At 38.5% G+C, this 18,466-nt stretch overlaps 2 protein-coding genes across 7 annotated transcripts in view; one reads left to right on the forward strand and one right to left on the reverse strand.

Annotated features, from left to right (window-relative positions):
* Positions 1-15,566, reverse strand: part of PAAF1 (proteasomal ATPase associated factor 1) — a 34,495-nt gene extending 18,929 nt beyond the window's left edge. Inside the window, exons 1-7 of one of the 4 annotated variants that reach the window (XM_074335785.2) lie at positions 15,375-15,430; positions 13,790-13,830; positions 9,713-9,816; positions 7,990-8,056; positions 6,158-6,247; positions 1,028-1,126; positions 234-384 (exon numbers count right to left, since the gene is read on the reverse strand). In XM_074335785.2, the coding sequence (XP_074191886.2) occupies positions 234-384; positions 1,028-1,063 (187 nt within the window). In that variant the 5' untranslated portion in view covers positions 1,064-1,126; positions 6,158-6,247; positions 7,990-8,056; ... (1 more) ...; positions 13,790-13,830; positions 15,375-15,430. Of the gene's footprint in view, positions 1-233; positions 385-1,027; positions 1,127-6,157; positions 6,248-7,989; positions 8,057-9,712; positions 9,817-13,789; positions 13,831-15,342 lie in introns of all 4 variants that reach the window. The other 3 variants (XM_019744387.3, XM_019744384.3, XM_088791579.1) reach the window with 3 other exon arrangements.
* On the forward strand, positions 15,521-18,466 carry COA4 (cytochrome c oxidase assembly factor 4 homolog). Of its 3 annotated transcripts, none has more exons than XM_019744391.3 (2): positions 15,521-15,659; positions 17,531-18,466. In XM_019744391.3, the coding sequence occupies exon 2, from the start codon at positions 17,543-17,545 to the stop codon at positions 17,795-17,797; it is 255 nt and encodes an 84-aa protein (XP_019599950.2). In that variant the 5' UTR covers positions 15,521-15,659; positions 17,531-17,542; the 3' UTR covers positions 17,798-18,466. The 3 variants fall into 3 exon arrangements, with proteins under 3 accessions (XP_019599950.2, XP_019599949.2, XP_019599951.2); XM_019744390.2 differs by having other exon boundaries at positions 15,622-15,756; positions 17,531-17,936; XM_019744392.3 differs by lacking the exon at positions 15,521-15,659 and adding an exon at positions 15,675-15,791 and having other exon boundaries at positions 17,531-17,936.

The following is an 18,466-nucleotide window of genomic DNA, read 5'->3' on the forward strand; positions in this document are numbered from 1 at the left end:
CTCCTGGGGAGGATGTTTTTCGCTTATCAATTGGGGAAAACAACTATCTGTGGGAGGCATTTAGTTCTAGACAGCAATAACAAGGCTGAGTCGCAAAGGAATTTCTAATCCTTGGGGAAACAGCAGCGCATTTAAATGGCCAGTTGAATAAATTATTTGTATTTTTGTGGTAAATCAGCTTCTGTTTCTTCTTGGTGATTCATGTCTGGGAATCATTAGAGAAGCTTTCATACCTCCTTTGTGACCTTTGAAGGTCACCACACAGCTAGCATCTTCAGCTGACCAGATCTTCAGCTGGGCATCCATTCCCCCACTCAGAACCACGAGGCCTGATGGGAAAAACCTGCAACAATTCACATCAAACACATGTCCTTCCAATACTCTCTGGAAAAACAAAAGAAAATTCCATGCTAGTTCTCTTGTCCATCCTTTGATATTCTCTTACCTCCCATATCCTTAAATGAAATAGCTACATGCTACACCCACATACTGGGTTTTAAAACTAAGGCGGTCCAAAGGATCTCTAGCTCATTTGTCTACAAGGGCGTGTTCTAAGAGCTGCTGGCTCCCTCTCCAGCTTTGGCTACAGACGTTGTGGATTTGAACTTCACGGCTCTCACAGCCATCCCTAAGTCTAGATCTATATAGAAGAAGCTGAGGAGGCTTGAGGACTCTTTTACACACCCATTCTTAAAATCCTCTGTACAGGCTGAGGGGCTCAGTCATATAATCAGTGTAACAGCCTCGCTACTGGTAGAAACTGGTTACAAAAGCAGTTCGTACCAAGGGACCACCCACTTAGACATTCGTTGGCCTGGCTCCTCCACTGTGCCAGCCCCAATTTGTTCTGGCACATCACCAACCTTGAGGATGTTTCTCAGCGTCACAAATGGAAGAACAAAGATCAACTGAAGTGCAGTGGCACTACAGTTTTAGAATTGGCCACTCTTCTTTCCATGACCCAGTATAAGGTTCCTAAGCCCACCCTGTATGAGTAAGACACTAAAAGTGTATCTAAAGCCTTTACTCTGAGCTCTCCATTGGAAGCCTGCCAGATCTTCATGCTCCCATCAGCACTAGAAGACACACCAAGGCCTCCTCCACTGGAAATGTCCAGGCATGTTATCTGTTCAAGAGATAAAACCAGTGTTACAAATAATGAAATGCTCATTTGCCTTTGAAATGTGTTCATATGTTATAACCCTCCCGTTTCACACTCCTCCGAGACGTCTTCCAGCCTATGCTTCCCAACACAAAGGACGTGTGTTTCATGCGACGGTTGACTTACTATCACCAATTCCCAACAAGGCTAGAGCCAACACCTTTTATTTCTCGAAACAAAAAGATATTCTTACAATCATCTACAGTCTCCTGCTTCAGTTAAAAAGTTTTCCCTATCTCATAGTTTACATCTTTTGCTATTTTAGTTTCAAATTAAGATACCTCTTCTAATTCTTAGGAACACCACTTACACAAAAGACAGTCTTCCAAGATGCACCAGAAGGATTCAAAGAAAAGCAAAGATGCTTCCAATTTACTACTTCACATTCCCTCTGTAAAATCCTAATATTGTGTGCGTGTATTTCAGAATAAGTAACAGAGAATTCCAAGATTCACTTATGCAGTTTTAATGTTAGCCATCACTTCATGCATAACCCATGATCAGAATGCCATGTCTCCTTCATACACATGCATGCATACATATACACCCTTTTTATTAAAAAACACCCAGTTGCAAATATTCCAGAAATGTAGGATTGAGATACATAATCCCAGCAACAATGATTCCCACATGACCCAAATTACTATGGAAAGCATAGAGACTTTGGCTTTAATTATCCAACTTCCCATTTTACTTTGTTCTATGCCAATTAAGCCATAATGAATGGTGTTGGCAAGAACTAAAAGGATATATCAACTCTAACACTTTCTGAGACTTTTTCTTCTTTATTTTGGTTCCTTAGAAAAGACTGTTAATTTTGGATCCTTTAATTTTAGATTATAACAATTAACATGTTTTATTATTTATAAAACATTTTCAAATGCATATATATAATTTGATGCTCATAATAATCCCATTCTGCTCCTGTTTTCCCACTACTGGGCATTCGGGACACAGAAGTACATTTGACATAGCTCTGCCTTCACATTGTAGTGTAGGAGACATATCTCTGGTCTACTTTTCTTCACCAACACCACTGCGCCCAGCCTAATCCTGGGTCTTAAGTCTGACTACTTGTATTGTGAATTAACTTTTTTCATCTCTATGTCTGGTTCTATATGATGAGCTCTGTGAGTGTCAGAACCATGTACAGCAATTTCTTACACAAAATCTCAGCCTATGTACATAGTAACTACTCAACAAATACCTAATGACAGCAGTTTGGGAACAAGGATGAAGTACCTTATCAATACTAGATGGGAAAGTAAAGCCATCTGACCTGTATCAACAAGACCAACTGCTGTGCCCATTCACAGGGCCCCAGAAACAAGTCATATCGAAACACTTTTCTCCTCACTCTGCAATCAATTTAACCCCTAAAGCAACATAGCTCAACCTTTTTCCCAACTCAGGTGGCATCTATCCAGCTGCCTGCTAGGCATCTACGTTAGGTTTTAGAGCGGAGATCTCCAACTTAATATGTCCAAACCGGAACTCTTATTTCCCCCTGCTCCATACTAATACAACTACTTCTCCCCCAATTAGTAAGTTGCACCACAACTTACCCACTTCTCAGGCCAAAATTTTTGGAATCATCCCAACTCCTCTAATTTTCTCTCACAGCTCATATCCAAGTCATTAACAAATACGGGCTGGTCTCACACCCCGGAATGTAAGCTCTACACCAGTTTTATTCATTGCTAGCCCCAGTACCCAGAAGCGTACCTGGAATATAGTAGGTGATTAATAAATGCATGAATCACCTAATAATAAGCTCAAATAAGAGAAAGGGAAAACAAGAAATAGAAAAGGGGCACAATGAATATTTTAAAAATAACCTGCTTCTCAAAAGGTAAATGGTTTTCCCAACTCTCCCAAGGATTTCATTACTTCCAGTAGTCTTCTGCACTATGTTCATATACTGTAGTGGCTGTCAACCAGGGGCAAATTTGCTCCCTAGGGGACATCTGGTGACGTCTGGGAACAGTTTTAGTTGTTACACTTGGGGGCGGTGTCCCACTGGCAACTTGTAGGTAGAGGTCAGGGATGCTGCTAAACATCCTGCAGTGCATCAGAACATCCCCCTACAATAAAGAATCATCCAGCTCAAAATGTCAATAGTGCCACGGCTGAGAAATTCTGATGTAGGGTATTGTAACCTCTCAGTTAATAACGTACTATCCCTTGAGGAGACAGGGATATCGTGTTATTTATCTGTGTTACATATCTTTGGGGCTCTAGTTCCTAGACCTAAAAAGTAATTAAGTCTGAACTATCCATTTCTTCCAAAGTGACAAAACACTGAAGAGTTTATAGGTCATACCAGCTGTCTTCTGCCTCTAAATTTTATTTAAAAAAAAGAGGAAAGGGAACTAACACTTATTGAATAGCTATTATGTACCAGACGTGTAACAGACAATACCCTCATATAATCCCCTCAAAAATCTGTATGATAGGTATTATTCCTGTTTTTCAGATGAGGAATTTGAGGTTTAAGAGATGATTAAGTAATTTCCCAAAGTGACATAGCACAGCCAGGACAGAAGCCTAGGGCAGAGTCTAAAGCTAAAGATCTATTCCTTAGTCACAGCAAAAGAACAGACAGATTAATGGGATAATCTTAAATATTAGATAAAGATAATAATTCAAGCCAGTGAGATAAAGGATGAATTACTTTATAATGCTGTGACATGCTAATAATTTCAAAAAGAATTAAGTTAGGTCCCTACTTCAAACCAAGTAACAAAGTTCGAAATGTGAAAAATAAAAATTCAAAGAAAATACTAGATTTATAATTTTAGCACTTATATTGTGCTTACTATACTCGAGACCCAATTCTAACTGCTTCCTCATAATATCTCTAAGAGATAAATATTATTTTTACCCCCATTTTACAGATAAGGAACCTATGACATATGAAGTTAAGTACATGGCCTAACATCACACAGTTAAGTGGCAGACCAAAATTTAAATCCAATGAGTCAAATCCAATGACTCTGTCTCTAGAGTCTAGGCTCTTACCCACTATGTTTTGCAATTTAAAAAAAATAAAAATAAAAATAAATAATATATACATATATATATATATATATATATATATATATATATGTATGTATGTATAATCACAGATTACCCTAAGCAAGACCCCAAAGGCAGATATGATAAAGCAATAAATTGATAGGTTTTATTATTTAGAAATATTAAATATCTGTGTCAAAAGATATCATAAGCAAACAACAAGCTAGAAAAAACTATCTGCAAAATATATAGTAAAGGATCAATACCTTTAATATAAGAGTTCAACACTCTTAATATAAGAGCTCTTACCAATAAAGAAAAAATTCACACTTAGAAAAATGGGCAAATAACATGAAGAGTGGCCAATAAATATATGAAAATGTGGTCAATCCATGATTAACCAAAGGAATGCAAATTAAAATAATGAAATACTATCTATCAAAATGGAAAAACAAAAAATTCTAATACACAGTATTGGCAGAAAATAAGTCTGGTAGAAAAGCCATACAGTAAAAATCACTTTAGTCAATGGATAGGGCCCAGTGGTAGGTCAACTGATAAAAAATTCAGTTAAAGTACAAAATAATAAAAAAGGATGCATAAATACCTACATTTTATTTTAACTCAAATATATAAATGTACTTTAAAATTCACTAACTTTTTCATTAGTTTACTGATTACTAACAAGGAAACTTCATCTTGACTTTCTTTTAATAAACTATAACCAACAGGTACAATTTACAACTTCCAGTTTCTTTAAAGCAAGGCAAATCTTTGTTCCCACTTACAAAGTAATCTAAGAGCAAAAAATCATCTAGGGTTTTTAAAATCTTTTCCCTAACATTTTGCATTATTTTGCTCACACATACTATAATAGACATAATCACTCTCTGCCTTTTCACACTCATCAGTTTCAGATAATTTCAAAAACAATATAACTGGCATTGCAACTGACCCTTGGTAAGCATTCAACTTAACCAGCAGTGTCAGAAGTATGCAGGCCTCAGAGAAGAGCTTATGAACTGGGAACATGCTGTGGGCATCCGTCAGTATATTTTACAGAGGAAACGGAGAGCAAGAGTTGACTCAAAAAATCAGTTAAATGGAGGTCAGTCAGAATACAGCAAAAGCCTTTCATTTGCATTCCCTGTGACTCTGCAACTCTAGTTTTACAAAATGTCTTCTAATTTCTTCCTGTCTTTGTGAGCAAAGGGTTAGCTATAAGTATATCATCAAAATAGAAATTCATGAAATTAGAAATACCTGAATGTCCAGTAATGTAAAGGCTATATAACAAAAGTTCACAACAATTACCTTTAGGTTATGGAAATATGAGTGATTCATTTTCTTTTATATTTCCTAAATTTTCATCACTATTATGATAAATTTTCATCACTATTATGTTTTGCAATAATATATTTCCTAAATTTTCATCACTATTATGTTTTGCAATAAGGGGTAAAATAGCTATTTTTAAAAATGTACCACACAATAAAGGTGGAAGGTTTTAATATAATCTATTATTACTTCTCACTTTTTTTTCCAAGAGCCCATGGTAGTAGACAGAGCTTTATCAGAAAGATCTTTGAAAATTATTCCTCAATAAGCTGTCCTTGGAGAAAATATCCCTGTCCTAGAGCAAAAGGGACAGAAATATGAGCAGCGACAAATTATGCAAACATCAGCTACTATCATCATTATCCAAAAGCTGGCAAGTAGCTTTGCTAAAACACACATAAGGAAATTTCATTTCAAAATTCTTTTCTCTAAGACTACCATTGAGTGGATTTGTACACATATTCTGTGTGGTCCCAAACATTATCACCTTATGATAGTGTGATATAAGATTAACTGTGTTATCTTATAATGCAAAGTAAAGTCACATCAATTATGAATATGTTTATAGCACTAGACAAGCAGATAAAATGAAAAATTAACATGCTATTACATTTCTCCTTATTTTATCACAATACTTACACTCTTTGTATGAATTCTGGAAAAAGTAGTGCATGGTGCCAAAAACTTGGAAGATGCATTTTCCTTTGGACATGAAATATGAATGCTTTTCTAAACAGAGAGGAAAAGATGAAATACATCAATAAAGCTACCCCAATGGAATTAAAGCCTCTTAAACGTTAGGACAACAGGAAATTCTCATCTTTTAATCTTCTCTAATCCTCCTTCCCTAGCCCACAAAACTACCACTCCTTCCACATCAGCAGTCCTTTCACTGAGGAGGCTGCAATGTAATTTGATACCGCTTTTTTATGTAACACTGTCTCACAGAAGACAAACCAACACTAGGAGACAACTGACAAACATGAGAGCATTAATTTTCAGAAGAAAATCTAATAGGAGTACTCTCAATTAGCAGTGGGGCAAGGAACAGGATCAACAGATGTGAGGAAACAGCACCAGCCCTCAAGCCCAGGGCCTAACAGACGAGTCTAAAAGTAAACTTACTGCCTATCAGAACCTTCAGAGAAAACTGGTAAACTATGGTACCCTCTTACAATGTGTATGCCTTGGTCAGGTCGCGGTACCCATTCCCACCTAGGACCTAAACTGACTGTACATGTTCGTAGACTGGTCATCGTCACAGTCATAGCTGTATTATGATTCCCCACGTGTTATGCCTAGTCATTATCACATACCTTTCAGCTACTGTAGTAAGATAACACTGGTGACATAGTAGGAAATTATACCTAGAACCAATGCTAGATTCAGGTGACGTGACTTGCTAAAGGCAGCCTTTGTAACCATCACATGTAAGTACGTTGGTGCTTCAAGGTAGCATGTGTAGAGGTGTAAAAGACTTGGTAAACCTTTCCTCAAGGATTCAATATGACAGTCCCTTACTCTAACCATCATCTCCGTGTGTATCTCCTACACAGAGCTGAGGAGCTGCCCTCCCCAAATGGCCCCTAACTTCTTATCTCTTCCACAGTAGTACTTCAAAGTTTCTGGAAATTCTGCTGGATAATGAAAACGTCTTCAGTAATCAAGATTTTCTGAATCTCTCTATAAGGCTCATCTATGTACAATAAGCACAGTCCTCATGGTTCATTAGAAAGAACAGTTTCAAAGTTATAATAATCTTATCACTGAAAATCAATATGCTCTTATTACAGATCCTCTACTCCTTTAAAAAGACAATTAGAGTCTCTATACAAACAGTACTTTCTTAGCCAGCTTATCCAGGCCTGGCTGCCTGCAGGCCTTTCATTAAATGAGTTTTTGCTTCTAACTGCAGGACAAAACCCATATAGCTGCCAGAGAGCTGACCTGGATTTGAAACTAAAATGTCAGCTAAACTCTCCTGGCTAAATATTCACACCAAGCAAGGCTGCAAGGAGCTCTGGGAGCTTAGTGTTCAGGTCTCTGTAAGCACTGGTTTGCTCTCAGAAGACTCCATTTCTTTGGGGCTAATTATACGAAAGATTTCAAGAATCAATTGTTTTCTCTTGCTTATTAATCCTGCAAATCAATCCATAATCCATAAACAGACTATAAAGGAAGATAAATACTAAACTACCTTCCAATGTTAGCAGTAGATAATCATGCTGTTAACGAAAATATTTTAAAGAAAAGCTGCAGGAGATATCAGAACAGACAGAATTTAGGGGGCGGGGTGGGTAGTATGAGTATTCCACACCGAGATAAAATTCAAAGTCAAACTTTTTATCTTCTGGGGTTAGGTTTTTAAGCATATTGACAGATCTGTTTAAAAGAGCAATGTAGCAACATCAAATAGCAAAGTGACTCATGGCAATTAGGAAACAAATGAATGCTCAACCATAAGCACTTACTTTCTGACTCAGCAGCTACACAGCAGAAATTAGCAATGATGTCGGACGGTAAGGATTGTATCAGGGCCTGAGTACCAAGGGAAGAAAGGAAGTCAGCACCCAGGCTACAAATGGATACTGGTGAAACACCGGGGGGAAATGTAGGCTTGCAAGGTGGTGTTATACTTTAAGTTAAATAGAACTGGGTTTCAATTTCAACATATAGTCCAACTAGCTTTGATTATTAGGGGTTAATAAGTCTGTTTGCTTATCTGTAAAATGGAAATTTAAAATGCCAATTAAAAAGGACTATTACGATAAATGACTCATTTTTGTAATATTTTAGTTTCATTTATATGTAGTCTCATTCCCCACTAACCAGCCTATGAGGTACAAATATTATCTCCATTTTATAGATGAGAAAACTGAGGCTCAGGGAAATAAGTTATTTGTCTGAATTCATATTGCTAGTAAGTGTCAGGGTTAACAGTTGGGCTCAGATCTTCTGACACTTTCGTCAATACCATAGGTATTGATGAAAAACAAATATAAGATATATAAAAACGTGTAGCCTATTACCTTGCACAGAGGGTAATGAATGAATATTTGCGAAAAATCTTATGTAAAAAATAAAGTATTATTTACTCTTGTCAGTACACCAGAAATATTTTACAACTAAAGAAGTTTAATTACACCCAAAATAAGGAAGGAAGGAAGGAAGGAAGGAAGGAAGGAAGGAAGGAAGAAAGAAAGAAAGAAAGAAAGAAAGAAAGAAAGAAAGAAAGAAAGAAAGAAAGAAAGAAAGAAAGAAAAGACCAACTGCTTTACTTTTTGGGAATCATCTCACCAGAGTATATTTAGCCATCTGAACGAGTATATGCAGCCATCTGAACGAGTAAGCAAAGTCAGATCATAGGTTCTGCAACACTTAGGTTGGCCATCTACTTACCCCAAAGACCAATGAGAAAAACTATTAAGTACTATTAACGTATGGCTTCACCGAGGTCTAGCCAGACATATTAGAATGCTATGCTGTATGACACAGTAGATACCAGCCCCATAAGGTTATTGAGCGCTTAAAATGTGGCCAATGCAAATAAGGAACTGAGTTTTTAATTTTATTTAAAGTTTAATTTAAAAATCGATATTTGATCCAGTTACTGGAAAACTTTTTAAGTATTGGAACTACTTGGGTATATGAATCTATGTTTTTAACTGTCAATTTTGTAAAACCTAAATACATATCAAGTATTTACAATAAATAACTATAGTCTGAACTGAGATGTTCTATAAGCATAAAATATAAACAGGACCTCAAGACTTAATAAGAAAAAAGGAATGTAAACTATCTCATTAATAATTTTTACATTAATTATAGGTTGAAATATTTTTGATGTCTTGGGTTAAATAAAATATATTATTAAGATTAATTCCACTTGTTTCTTTTTACCTTTTTTATGTGGCTACAAGAAAATTTTAAATTATATATGTGGCTAACATTATTTATCTGTTGGACAGCGGTGGTATAAGGGAAGTTAAGAGGAAGTGAGATTGCATCTAAAAGTATATGTAACTTCTAAAGAAAAAGAAAACTCTCGACATTCAAAGGCAGTAAAAACGATGATTATGGTAAAAACGAAATGGAGAGGACACTGATACACAGATAGTACAAATATTTGAAATAGATATATAGGTACTACCACAGTTTTGGACACGGTGCCATCTAGCAGACATAAAAACCTACCTTGTTTATTTCATTCACAATAAATCCTTCCGAAGCTGTAACCTCTGGGACGCCATCAAGGCCAATTCCTTGACAAGTTAGGCTGCCATACAAAGTTGGTTTCCCTATATAGCACAAAAGAAGCATATCTCAAAACATAAGAATTTAACATTTTTCTCCCTGAAGACTCAATTCAGGCATCTGTATAGATGGTAGGAAATTGGCTCATGAAAGCGTAGCATGTACTTGTGCTAAAAATGAGGCAAAGTAGGAAGAGTACTAGCCTAAGTTGGGAGGGAATATACGCAAGGGCTAAAGGTTAGGAACAAAGATTTAAAGGTATAAGAATAGCATTTGTAGAGAAAGCTACTAAAGTGATCTCAACTTCAGTTTTACTGGCAGTGAAATGGAACTGTTCCAGGATGAAAGGTGAAGATCAATATGAATATACGCATTTCTCCACAGTATACACGCATAATACATAGTCAAGTTAAGCTTTATTAATCTGGAAAATGTGCTTAAGAAGAACACTGCTTTTGCAGTGATATGGGCTAAATATTATCCTAAACATAAACATATGCAGATGGAAGGATGGAGTTAAAAACACTTCTCTTCTTACTCTGCACCGTATTTATACACTTCTGTAACAGTTCACAAGACTTCATTTACATTTCTGATCTCCCCACTAGACTGTGAAGTCCTTGAGTTCAGAAGCCAGCTGGTTGCTACAAATTATTCCGCAAATAACTGTTCTACCAAATTGAAATTCGAGGAGTAAGAGGGAAGTAAAAACCATCATGGATTCACACAGAGTGGGAGGGCTTCTAGAGAGGGTGGGACTTGAGTAGGACCTTAAAAGAAAGATAGGACTAGGAAGAAGATAACGAAAAGGAAACTTTAAATCAGGGAGGGGTCATGTCAAGACCAAAAAAAAGTCAGAAAGAACAAGGGGGAAGGAAGAATCAATGTACCAGTTTGGTTACAACAGTCATGGAAAAGGTAGTTGAAGGACGTTAATGTAGGAACTAACCAGCTAGGGTAGAAATTTGGACTAGAGAAGATCTATTGTAGTGAAAAAGCTTTTGGCTAGGAAGTGGTGCTAGTGAAATGTTAGTTCAGAGGGATGCCACAACAATAGGATTGAGGAACTCTGCAAATCCCTCCTGGCTTCACTAACTGCCCCATGAAGTCTGGCTTTCATGATGCATCATTTCAACTAATCTCCTGTTAGTACCCTCAATGACCTCTCTACATTTGTAAAGTCACTAACATGACCTCAGTCTTGGTTTTTTTACATAATAGAACTGGGATTAATCCAGCCTCTCACCTTCTGCATTTCTACCTGGAGGCTGCTGAGTGCTGCCACAGAGAAGGACACAACTGTGCAGACTGGCCCCACTACAATTCATGTTTCCGAACTCTGTACAGTTTTGCAGTCCTTTTGCCACTTCTGTTCCTCACAGCAGCCACTTCTCATGACACCCATCCTGCCATCAAAACCTTCTTCCTTAATAGCCAAAATGTGGAAACAACTCAAATGTCCATCAATTATTTTTCAAAAGTACATCAACTGATGAATGGATTAAAAATGTGATGTATCCATTAAAAGATAGGGTAGCTAAATGGATAAGAACACGATATATATATATATATACATATATATATATATATATATATATATATATGTATATATATATGTGTGTGTGTGTATATATGTATATATATACATACATACACATATATATATATACACATATACATACATACATACACTGTTTTCAAGACACCCACTTCAAATTGAAAGACAAACACAGACTGAAAGGGATGGAAAAAGATATTTCGTGCAAATGGAAACAACAACAAAAAAAGCTGGGGTAGCAACACTTATATCAGACAAAATAGACTTTCAAACAAAGGCTGTAACAAGAGACAAAGAACCCAGAGATTCCACTTCTGGGTATTTATCCCAAGAAACCCAAAACACTGATTCAAAAGACATATGCATCCCTATGTTCAGTGCAGCATTATTTGCAATAGCCAAGATATGAAAGTAAACTAAGTGTTCATTGATAGGCAAATGGATAGAGAAGATATGGTACATATGTACAGCCATATGGATGGACCTAGAGGGCATTTGCTAAGTGAAATAAGTCAGAGAAAGAGAAATATCATATGATTTCACTTACATGTGGAATCTGAAAAATAAGATAAGCAAATAAAACAGAAACAAACTCAGATACAGAAAACATTTTGATGGTTGCCAGATGGGAGGGGGGTTGGGAAGATGGGGAAGGGGATTAAAAGTGCAAACTGCCCGTTATAAAAACAGTGACGGGGATGTAAAGTACAGCATAGGGAATATAGTCAATAATACTATAGTAACTATGTATGATGTCAGATGGGTATTAGACTTATCGGAGTGATCACTTCATAAGTTATATAAAGGTTTAATCACTATGTTGTACACCTGAAATTAATATAGCATTGTATGTCAACTGTAATTGAAAAATAAAAAATTATTTTAAAAAATGTGGTGTATCCATACAATAGAATATTACTTGACCACAAAAAGGAATGAATGCTACAACATGGATAAAGCTTGAAAATGTTATGCTAAATGAAAGAAGTCAGACACAAAAGGCCACACATTGTATGATTCCATTTATATGAAATGTCCAGAAAAGGCAAATCCATCGAGTGGTTGCTAGGGGGCTGGGAAGAGGAAATGGGAAGTGGCTGCTAAAGAGGATAGGGTGTCTTTTAGGGGTGATGAAAATGTTCTGGAGTTGATAGTGGTGATAGACACACAACTCTGAATAAACTAAATCCCCTGAATTGTACACTTTAAAAAGGTAAATGTAATGGTATGTGAATTATATCTCAATAAAGCTGTTATTTTTTAAAAATGAGAATCCAAATAGTACCTACCTCATAGGGTTGTGAGAAATACAAATATATGTATAGTATCTAGCACAGATAGCACACATTTTATTTCAATAAACCTATTTTAAAAATAAAACAAAAAGCCCTCTGCCTTAAGAGCTGACCCTACCTCCAACATCACAAAGAAAACCGAGACTATAGGACACTCACAAATTTCCACGTCCATGCCTATGCATTTATTTACATCTGCACTTACCTTCACCTTCTTTCATCTTAGTCTTTTAGACTTCATTCAATCTCCTCTATTCCCTAAGACATTGGTATTTCTGTTAGTCCTTCTCTCCTCTACCTACAATCTATATTTTACTTGTTCTCCAATTAAGTCCCATCTTAAAAATAAAACAAAACCTTGACTATAAACCTTCGAGTTACTATCCTCTCTTCCATGCGGCACCAATTTCCTCAAAAGAAAACTGTTTCAAACTCTATTTCTCATAGAAATAGAATATATTATATAAAGACATCAAAGATATCTGAAATGCAAAATAATCAGTAAAACAACACATTCTCACACACTTGGAATTTTTTTTAATGTTACCACACTAACTGCAAACAAATGAATGGGAATAACAGGAGTTTCATTTGAAGGGAAAATTGCTAAGACGTGGAAACTCTGGATATGGTAAGGTGACTCAATTTTACACTCTGATGTCCAGAAGGATGGTAACTTTAGAAATGAGAAAATTAAGAAAGAAGCCTGTTTGACAACAGAAGAGCTCAGCTTGGTTTTGGATGTGGTAAACTCAAGATGACATTGAGAGCTTCAAGAAGAAACAGCTAGCAGACAACTGTTCAATCTCTGCTTGAAACTGAAGAGAGGCCAGGGCGAGAGCGATACATCTGGGAATCATCAGGAAGGTCACACTTGAAGCTATACAACTACTTAGAATACAATAATATATAGCTAAGAGACTGTTTTAGATGTATCAGCAGCGTCTCCATGAACAAGTTTATAGCGTCCAAATGGAAAACCAATCTGAAGACCTTCTCCCAGAATGGAGATGAGGTGATGTCTGATCACAGACTGGTCAAGAACATTTGAAGACTATGAGCATTGCGCCAGGAGTTTGGGCCAGGAGAAAGTAGGAAGCTCTCTTCTAGGGGTAGTAAATCCTTTTTCTCTAAAGGGAATGCATATAGACTTAAGGACATTACCTGGTGGGTGACAGCTCAGCCAGGCCTCCCCTTCATCCTTCCTATGAAGAGAGACAAAAACCTAATTAGGCTCACTCAACACTGAAAAGGATGCCACTGGTACAAGGGGAGAAAGATCATATAATTTCCAGTTTGGCCATACTACTTAGACATGATCTAGTCTAATATCTCATCCAGGCATGTTTGTCTTATTCTAAGACAAACTTTATTTGTTGAAGATATTTGTGGATTAAGTGTTTAATACATATATCTGTTGGTTCAATGAAGGGCTAATATTTCATCAATAGGGAGTCACTATTCATTTGTAATTGCACAGCTTTGAAAAATCGGGAATAGTTTATATTTAAACATTTATTGGGATTATTGTAAGCCAGACCCTGTGCTAGGCACTTTGCATATAGCATCATTAATCCTGACAACAATTTAACAAGATATCTTTTATTAATCCTCAGGTTAAAGATTAAAAAAGCTGAAGCTCAGAGAGAAATGACTTGCCTAGCTATGAAGCAGAAAATGAAACCTGGGACTAGTATACAATGTCTGTGTTCTACCACCTCAGACTTTTCATGTTTTAGAATGCACTTCCCCAATCATCCAAATCATTATCTCAGCATCCTATACACTCTTAGGGTATAGCAGAAAGGCACTAGGCTTTTAAGATAGAAAGACATAGGTTGCCAGCAATTCTCCATCACTTATTAGCTGCATGATCTTGGGCAAGTTACTTCCTCAGATTCTGATCCTGCCTTCTCTCATAGGCACCTAGTAGCCCTCAATAAATATTAGTGGTCTTCCTTGATTACTTATCACACATTCTGTGTTATAGTAAGTAATGTGTACTTTATTTTAGCCCACTTAGTAAGGTGTAAGTTTCTTAAATACAGGAATGTTTTATTCATCTTCACCATTGTTTCAATTTGAAAATCCTTATTAGTAATAAAAATTGTCATTTATGGCACTACTGTACTCATCCTGGTGAACGCACACTATATGATCAATAAATATGTTAAATAAATGAATGGTTTGCTGTGCATTCCCAATGCAGCTGTCAACTTGAGAGCAGGAACCACCCCTTAAGTTTACACACTGTACTGCATGGAGCATCTATCCAGGTCAGCGTCTGGACATGGTAGGCGCTACATTGTTTAGTAGAATGGTCCAATATGACTAATATGCCATTAGGGACCGAGAAGGATACAAAGATTCCATCACACAGTAAAAGACAATGTGGTGGTGGTGAGTACTGGGGCTTTTGCAAATAGCTGACGACCAATAAATATTTGTTAAATGACTGACTACTTGGCCTCTTGCCTCCCAGTCTTGCTGTCTTCCTACAACTCATTAATCCTAGTTCTGATGCTGGGATCACACAGCTCTGATGTGCTTCCCTAGCTTCAGGATAGCTCTTGAGAGAATGAAAAACAATAACCATGTGGGTTTGAGACTTCGTTTTCTAGACCCAATACTCCCTCAACAATTGATGAGATAACCCCTATGGATATCCTGGATCGGGCATGACTCTCCTTAACGAAAAGGCAACATCCGCTACCCGCCTCCTCTGTCCGGGTTCTGGGACTGGTTTCACCTGAGGGCTTGAGCCCAGTCGCTTTGAATCCTCAAAGGCGCCGCCATCTTGACCCCACCTCCACCAGCCCGCCTCTTCCGCTCTTTCCCGGAAGTAGGGCGGGGGGCGGGATCTACAAAGAGAGACCACCAATGAAAATGCGCGGTGGGTCTCTTCCCTTCCCTCCCCCTTCCGCGCGCGCGCTCCTGAGAGGTTGGTTCCTGGCAGGAAGGTCGGAAGAGTTCCAACTGCCTGCGAAGTGGACGTGCTGGAACGCACATTCGGGTCTTCTTGTCCGCCAGTTCGGTGAGCACTGCGTGCCGCTTCTTTGCACTCTGAAACGTAACGGGCACTACGTGGGCGCGCCCGGTGGCGGCGCGGGCGCATGCGCTCTCTCCTGAAGGTGGGAGAGGAGCTTCAGATGATTTGGCCGCTTGGGTATCTTTGCTTTCTGGTCTTTTTGATGCCTTTCTCATCCAAGCCTGCCTCCCCATGCAGCTGCCGACCACGTAACCTGCCGTTATCTCTGAGCAAGGGTCTTTTTTTATTCCAAGGGAGGCTGAAGCCGGGATGTGGTGGGGAAAAGCGTACGGTAGCGTTTACTGAGTTCTCTTGTAGCCCATGCATTCGACATCATTATGTTAATTCTTACAGTAATTCTGCGAGTTAAATATTAAGGAGCAAACTAAAAAAGATTGCAAGATAAAGCGTGTGCTGGTATTCGAACTCGGATTTCTTGGCTTAAGATCCAAGCCACTTTTCTTTACACCGTACTTGCTCTAAGAGGTTTGCCCCCTGCCTTTAAAGAGCTCACTGTGTATTTAGGAAGAGGAAACATATAGTAATAGGACTATTGTGACGTAATTTGCTCAGGGTCACTCCAAATGTCAGTGACAAAGCTAGTTTTCCAACACGTCAGTTTTCAAAGCCGGTTTCCCCCCTCCTCAGATTGTACTGCCTCCAAAGCAAATGAGTTTTATGTAGGGCTTTAGCGTGTTTAAATCCTTCTTGTGACTTCCCCTTGGCCTTCTAAATGCCTTAACATGGCTAACAAGGTCTGGTTATGATCGGATACTTTCTCAGTTTCTTTTGTTTTCTCATATTCTATGCTTCCAGTCATACAGAACTTTCCAGTCCTCTCAAATTGTCTCAACCCCCCACCCTGTTCTTCCTTCCCATCTCTAGTTAACTCCTATTCATCCTTCAGCTGTCAGTTTATAAATCACTTCCTCCAGGAAGCCTTCCCTGCCTGTTTCTCCTCTTGTCTGGATTAGGTATCACTCCTCCACTGTGTTCCCAGTATGAGCTCTCTGTATACACTGTATAGTAAACTGGCTGTTTACTTGCCTAGATTGTAAACTATGAAGGCAGGAACGGTATCTGTCCTGGTCACTCCTGTATCCTCAACTCTAGCATAGTGCCTGGTACATGATGAGTACTCAGTGATGATTTGCTGAATGAATCAGCGACACAGGAAAGGCATTAAGGAGTCGTAGCTCCTTTACAGCCAGTCATGGTGAAATTTATACAAAGACTGAGGCCATTTCTCTTCATCTCTTTCTTAAGTTCTTTATGCTACCTTCTGCTGGATATTCTGAAGTAGGTGAACTTGGGAAGACAGTCTGGGCAAATAGAGTTCACATGAAGTACTCTTACTTACCTCACAGACTCGTCTCTTGCCCGGGCTGCTGCATGCTGTATTCTGTAGCCACACAACTCTCTCCATTCCACATGTCAAACCCTACCGTATTTGGGTACTCTCCTAAGTGTTAAATTTTGTTCTTCTCAAGCCATAGAATAAGGCCAACAGAAGAAGGGAAATTAGTTCTTTTGAGGGTGAATCAGAGATAGCTTCTTCAGAAAGGTGATATTTTACCCAATTCAAATTCTATTAGAAGAATCCATTCGAGCTTATTTAGTGCTGTGCTCAGCATTCTCACATACTTTACTTCATTCCATTCCGTTCAAACCATTTTGCAGGCCTGTTCTCTGCCAGGACTCGTGCTGGGGGCACCAAGTTGAATCAGGCCCATTATCTGTCTGCAAATAGCTTACAGTCTCCAAAGGGAGACATATGTATACATAGGCCATAACCGTGCAGTGTTCAGTGTTACTTATAAGAGGAACCTCATATACAATCATGTCCCTACTCTAACCTTGCCTCCACTGATGTCTAGAGACTCCCAAAGATGTCAACTCAAGGCCATACCTGGGCCCGACAGGTGAAGAAGGAGGGTGAGGAAGAGGACCCACTGGACCAGCTCATCTCCCGTTCTGGCTGTGCGGCTTCCCACTACGCGGTGCAGGAGTGCATGGCCGCGCACCAGGACTGGCGACAGTGCCAGCCACAGGTGCAGGCCTTCAGGGACTGCATGAGTGAACAGCAGGCGAGACGGCGGGAGGAGCTGCAGAGGAGGAAGGAGCAAGGCAGTGCCCACAGCTGACACCCCAAACCGTCTATCCCCAGAGCATGGCCTGAAGAAACTAGCACCCAGCGAGGTCATGGGAAGAAAAATCCTCAACTGGAAGTGTGGGCCAAGAGGTATAAAACTTGGGGATGGTCTTTGGGACTGAGGTTGAGAGCCAGGTAGCCATGGGTTTGCACATGACTGCCATCAAACGCTGTCGGATTTTCATGGCGAGATCCTACACATCCCTACCCGTCTTATTGCACAAATATGAAATACTGACCAATATTCACCATGTAAAACACAGTGGGGTTAAGAGTTGCTCTGCTAACCTCCATCTTGGATCAGTGTGCCAAGTACTGAGCTGATACGTGGACATTGAATTTTGCAAGTATATTTACAATCTAAAGGTAAATTGGCTATCTAATCAGGTCTTCATTTCTTCAGTCTTTGGTTCAACAACAAGTTTTTTTGAGAACTTCTCATGTTCTAGGCACTGTTAGAAGCTGATGTGATAAATAATGTGATCTTTGCCTTCATGTTGCTTAGTCTAGTTTGAGAGACAGAAATAAAACAACACTGGAACAACTAATTCCTGCCAGTGATATAAATGACTTTATCTTTCACAAGTTGTTCTGGATGTTTCATTCAGTCTAATGGAAGGAAGAAAGCAAATGGGAAAATAAACACACTCTGCCTCTTCTA

Source organism: Rhinolophus sinicus, chromosome 14, assembly GCF_057876585.1.
Source record: "Rhinolophus sinicus isolate RSI-liver-muscle chromosome 14, RSI-T2T, whole genome shotgun sequence".
NCBI lineage: Eukaryota > Metazoa > Chordata > Mammalia > Chiroptera > Rhinolophidae > Rhinolophus > Rhinolophus sinicus.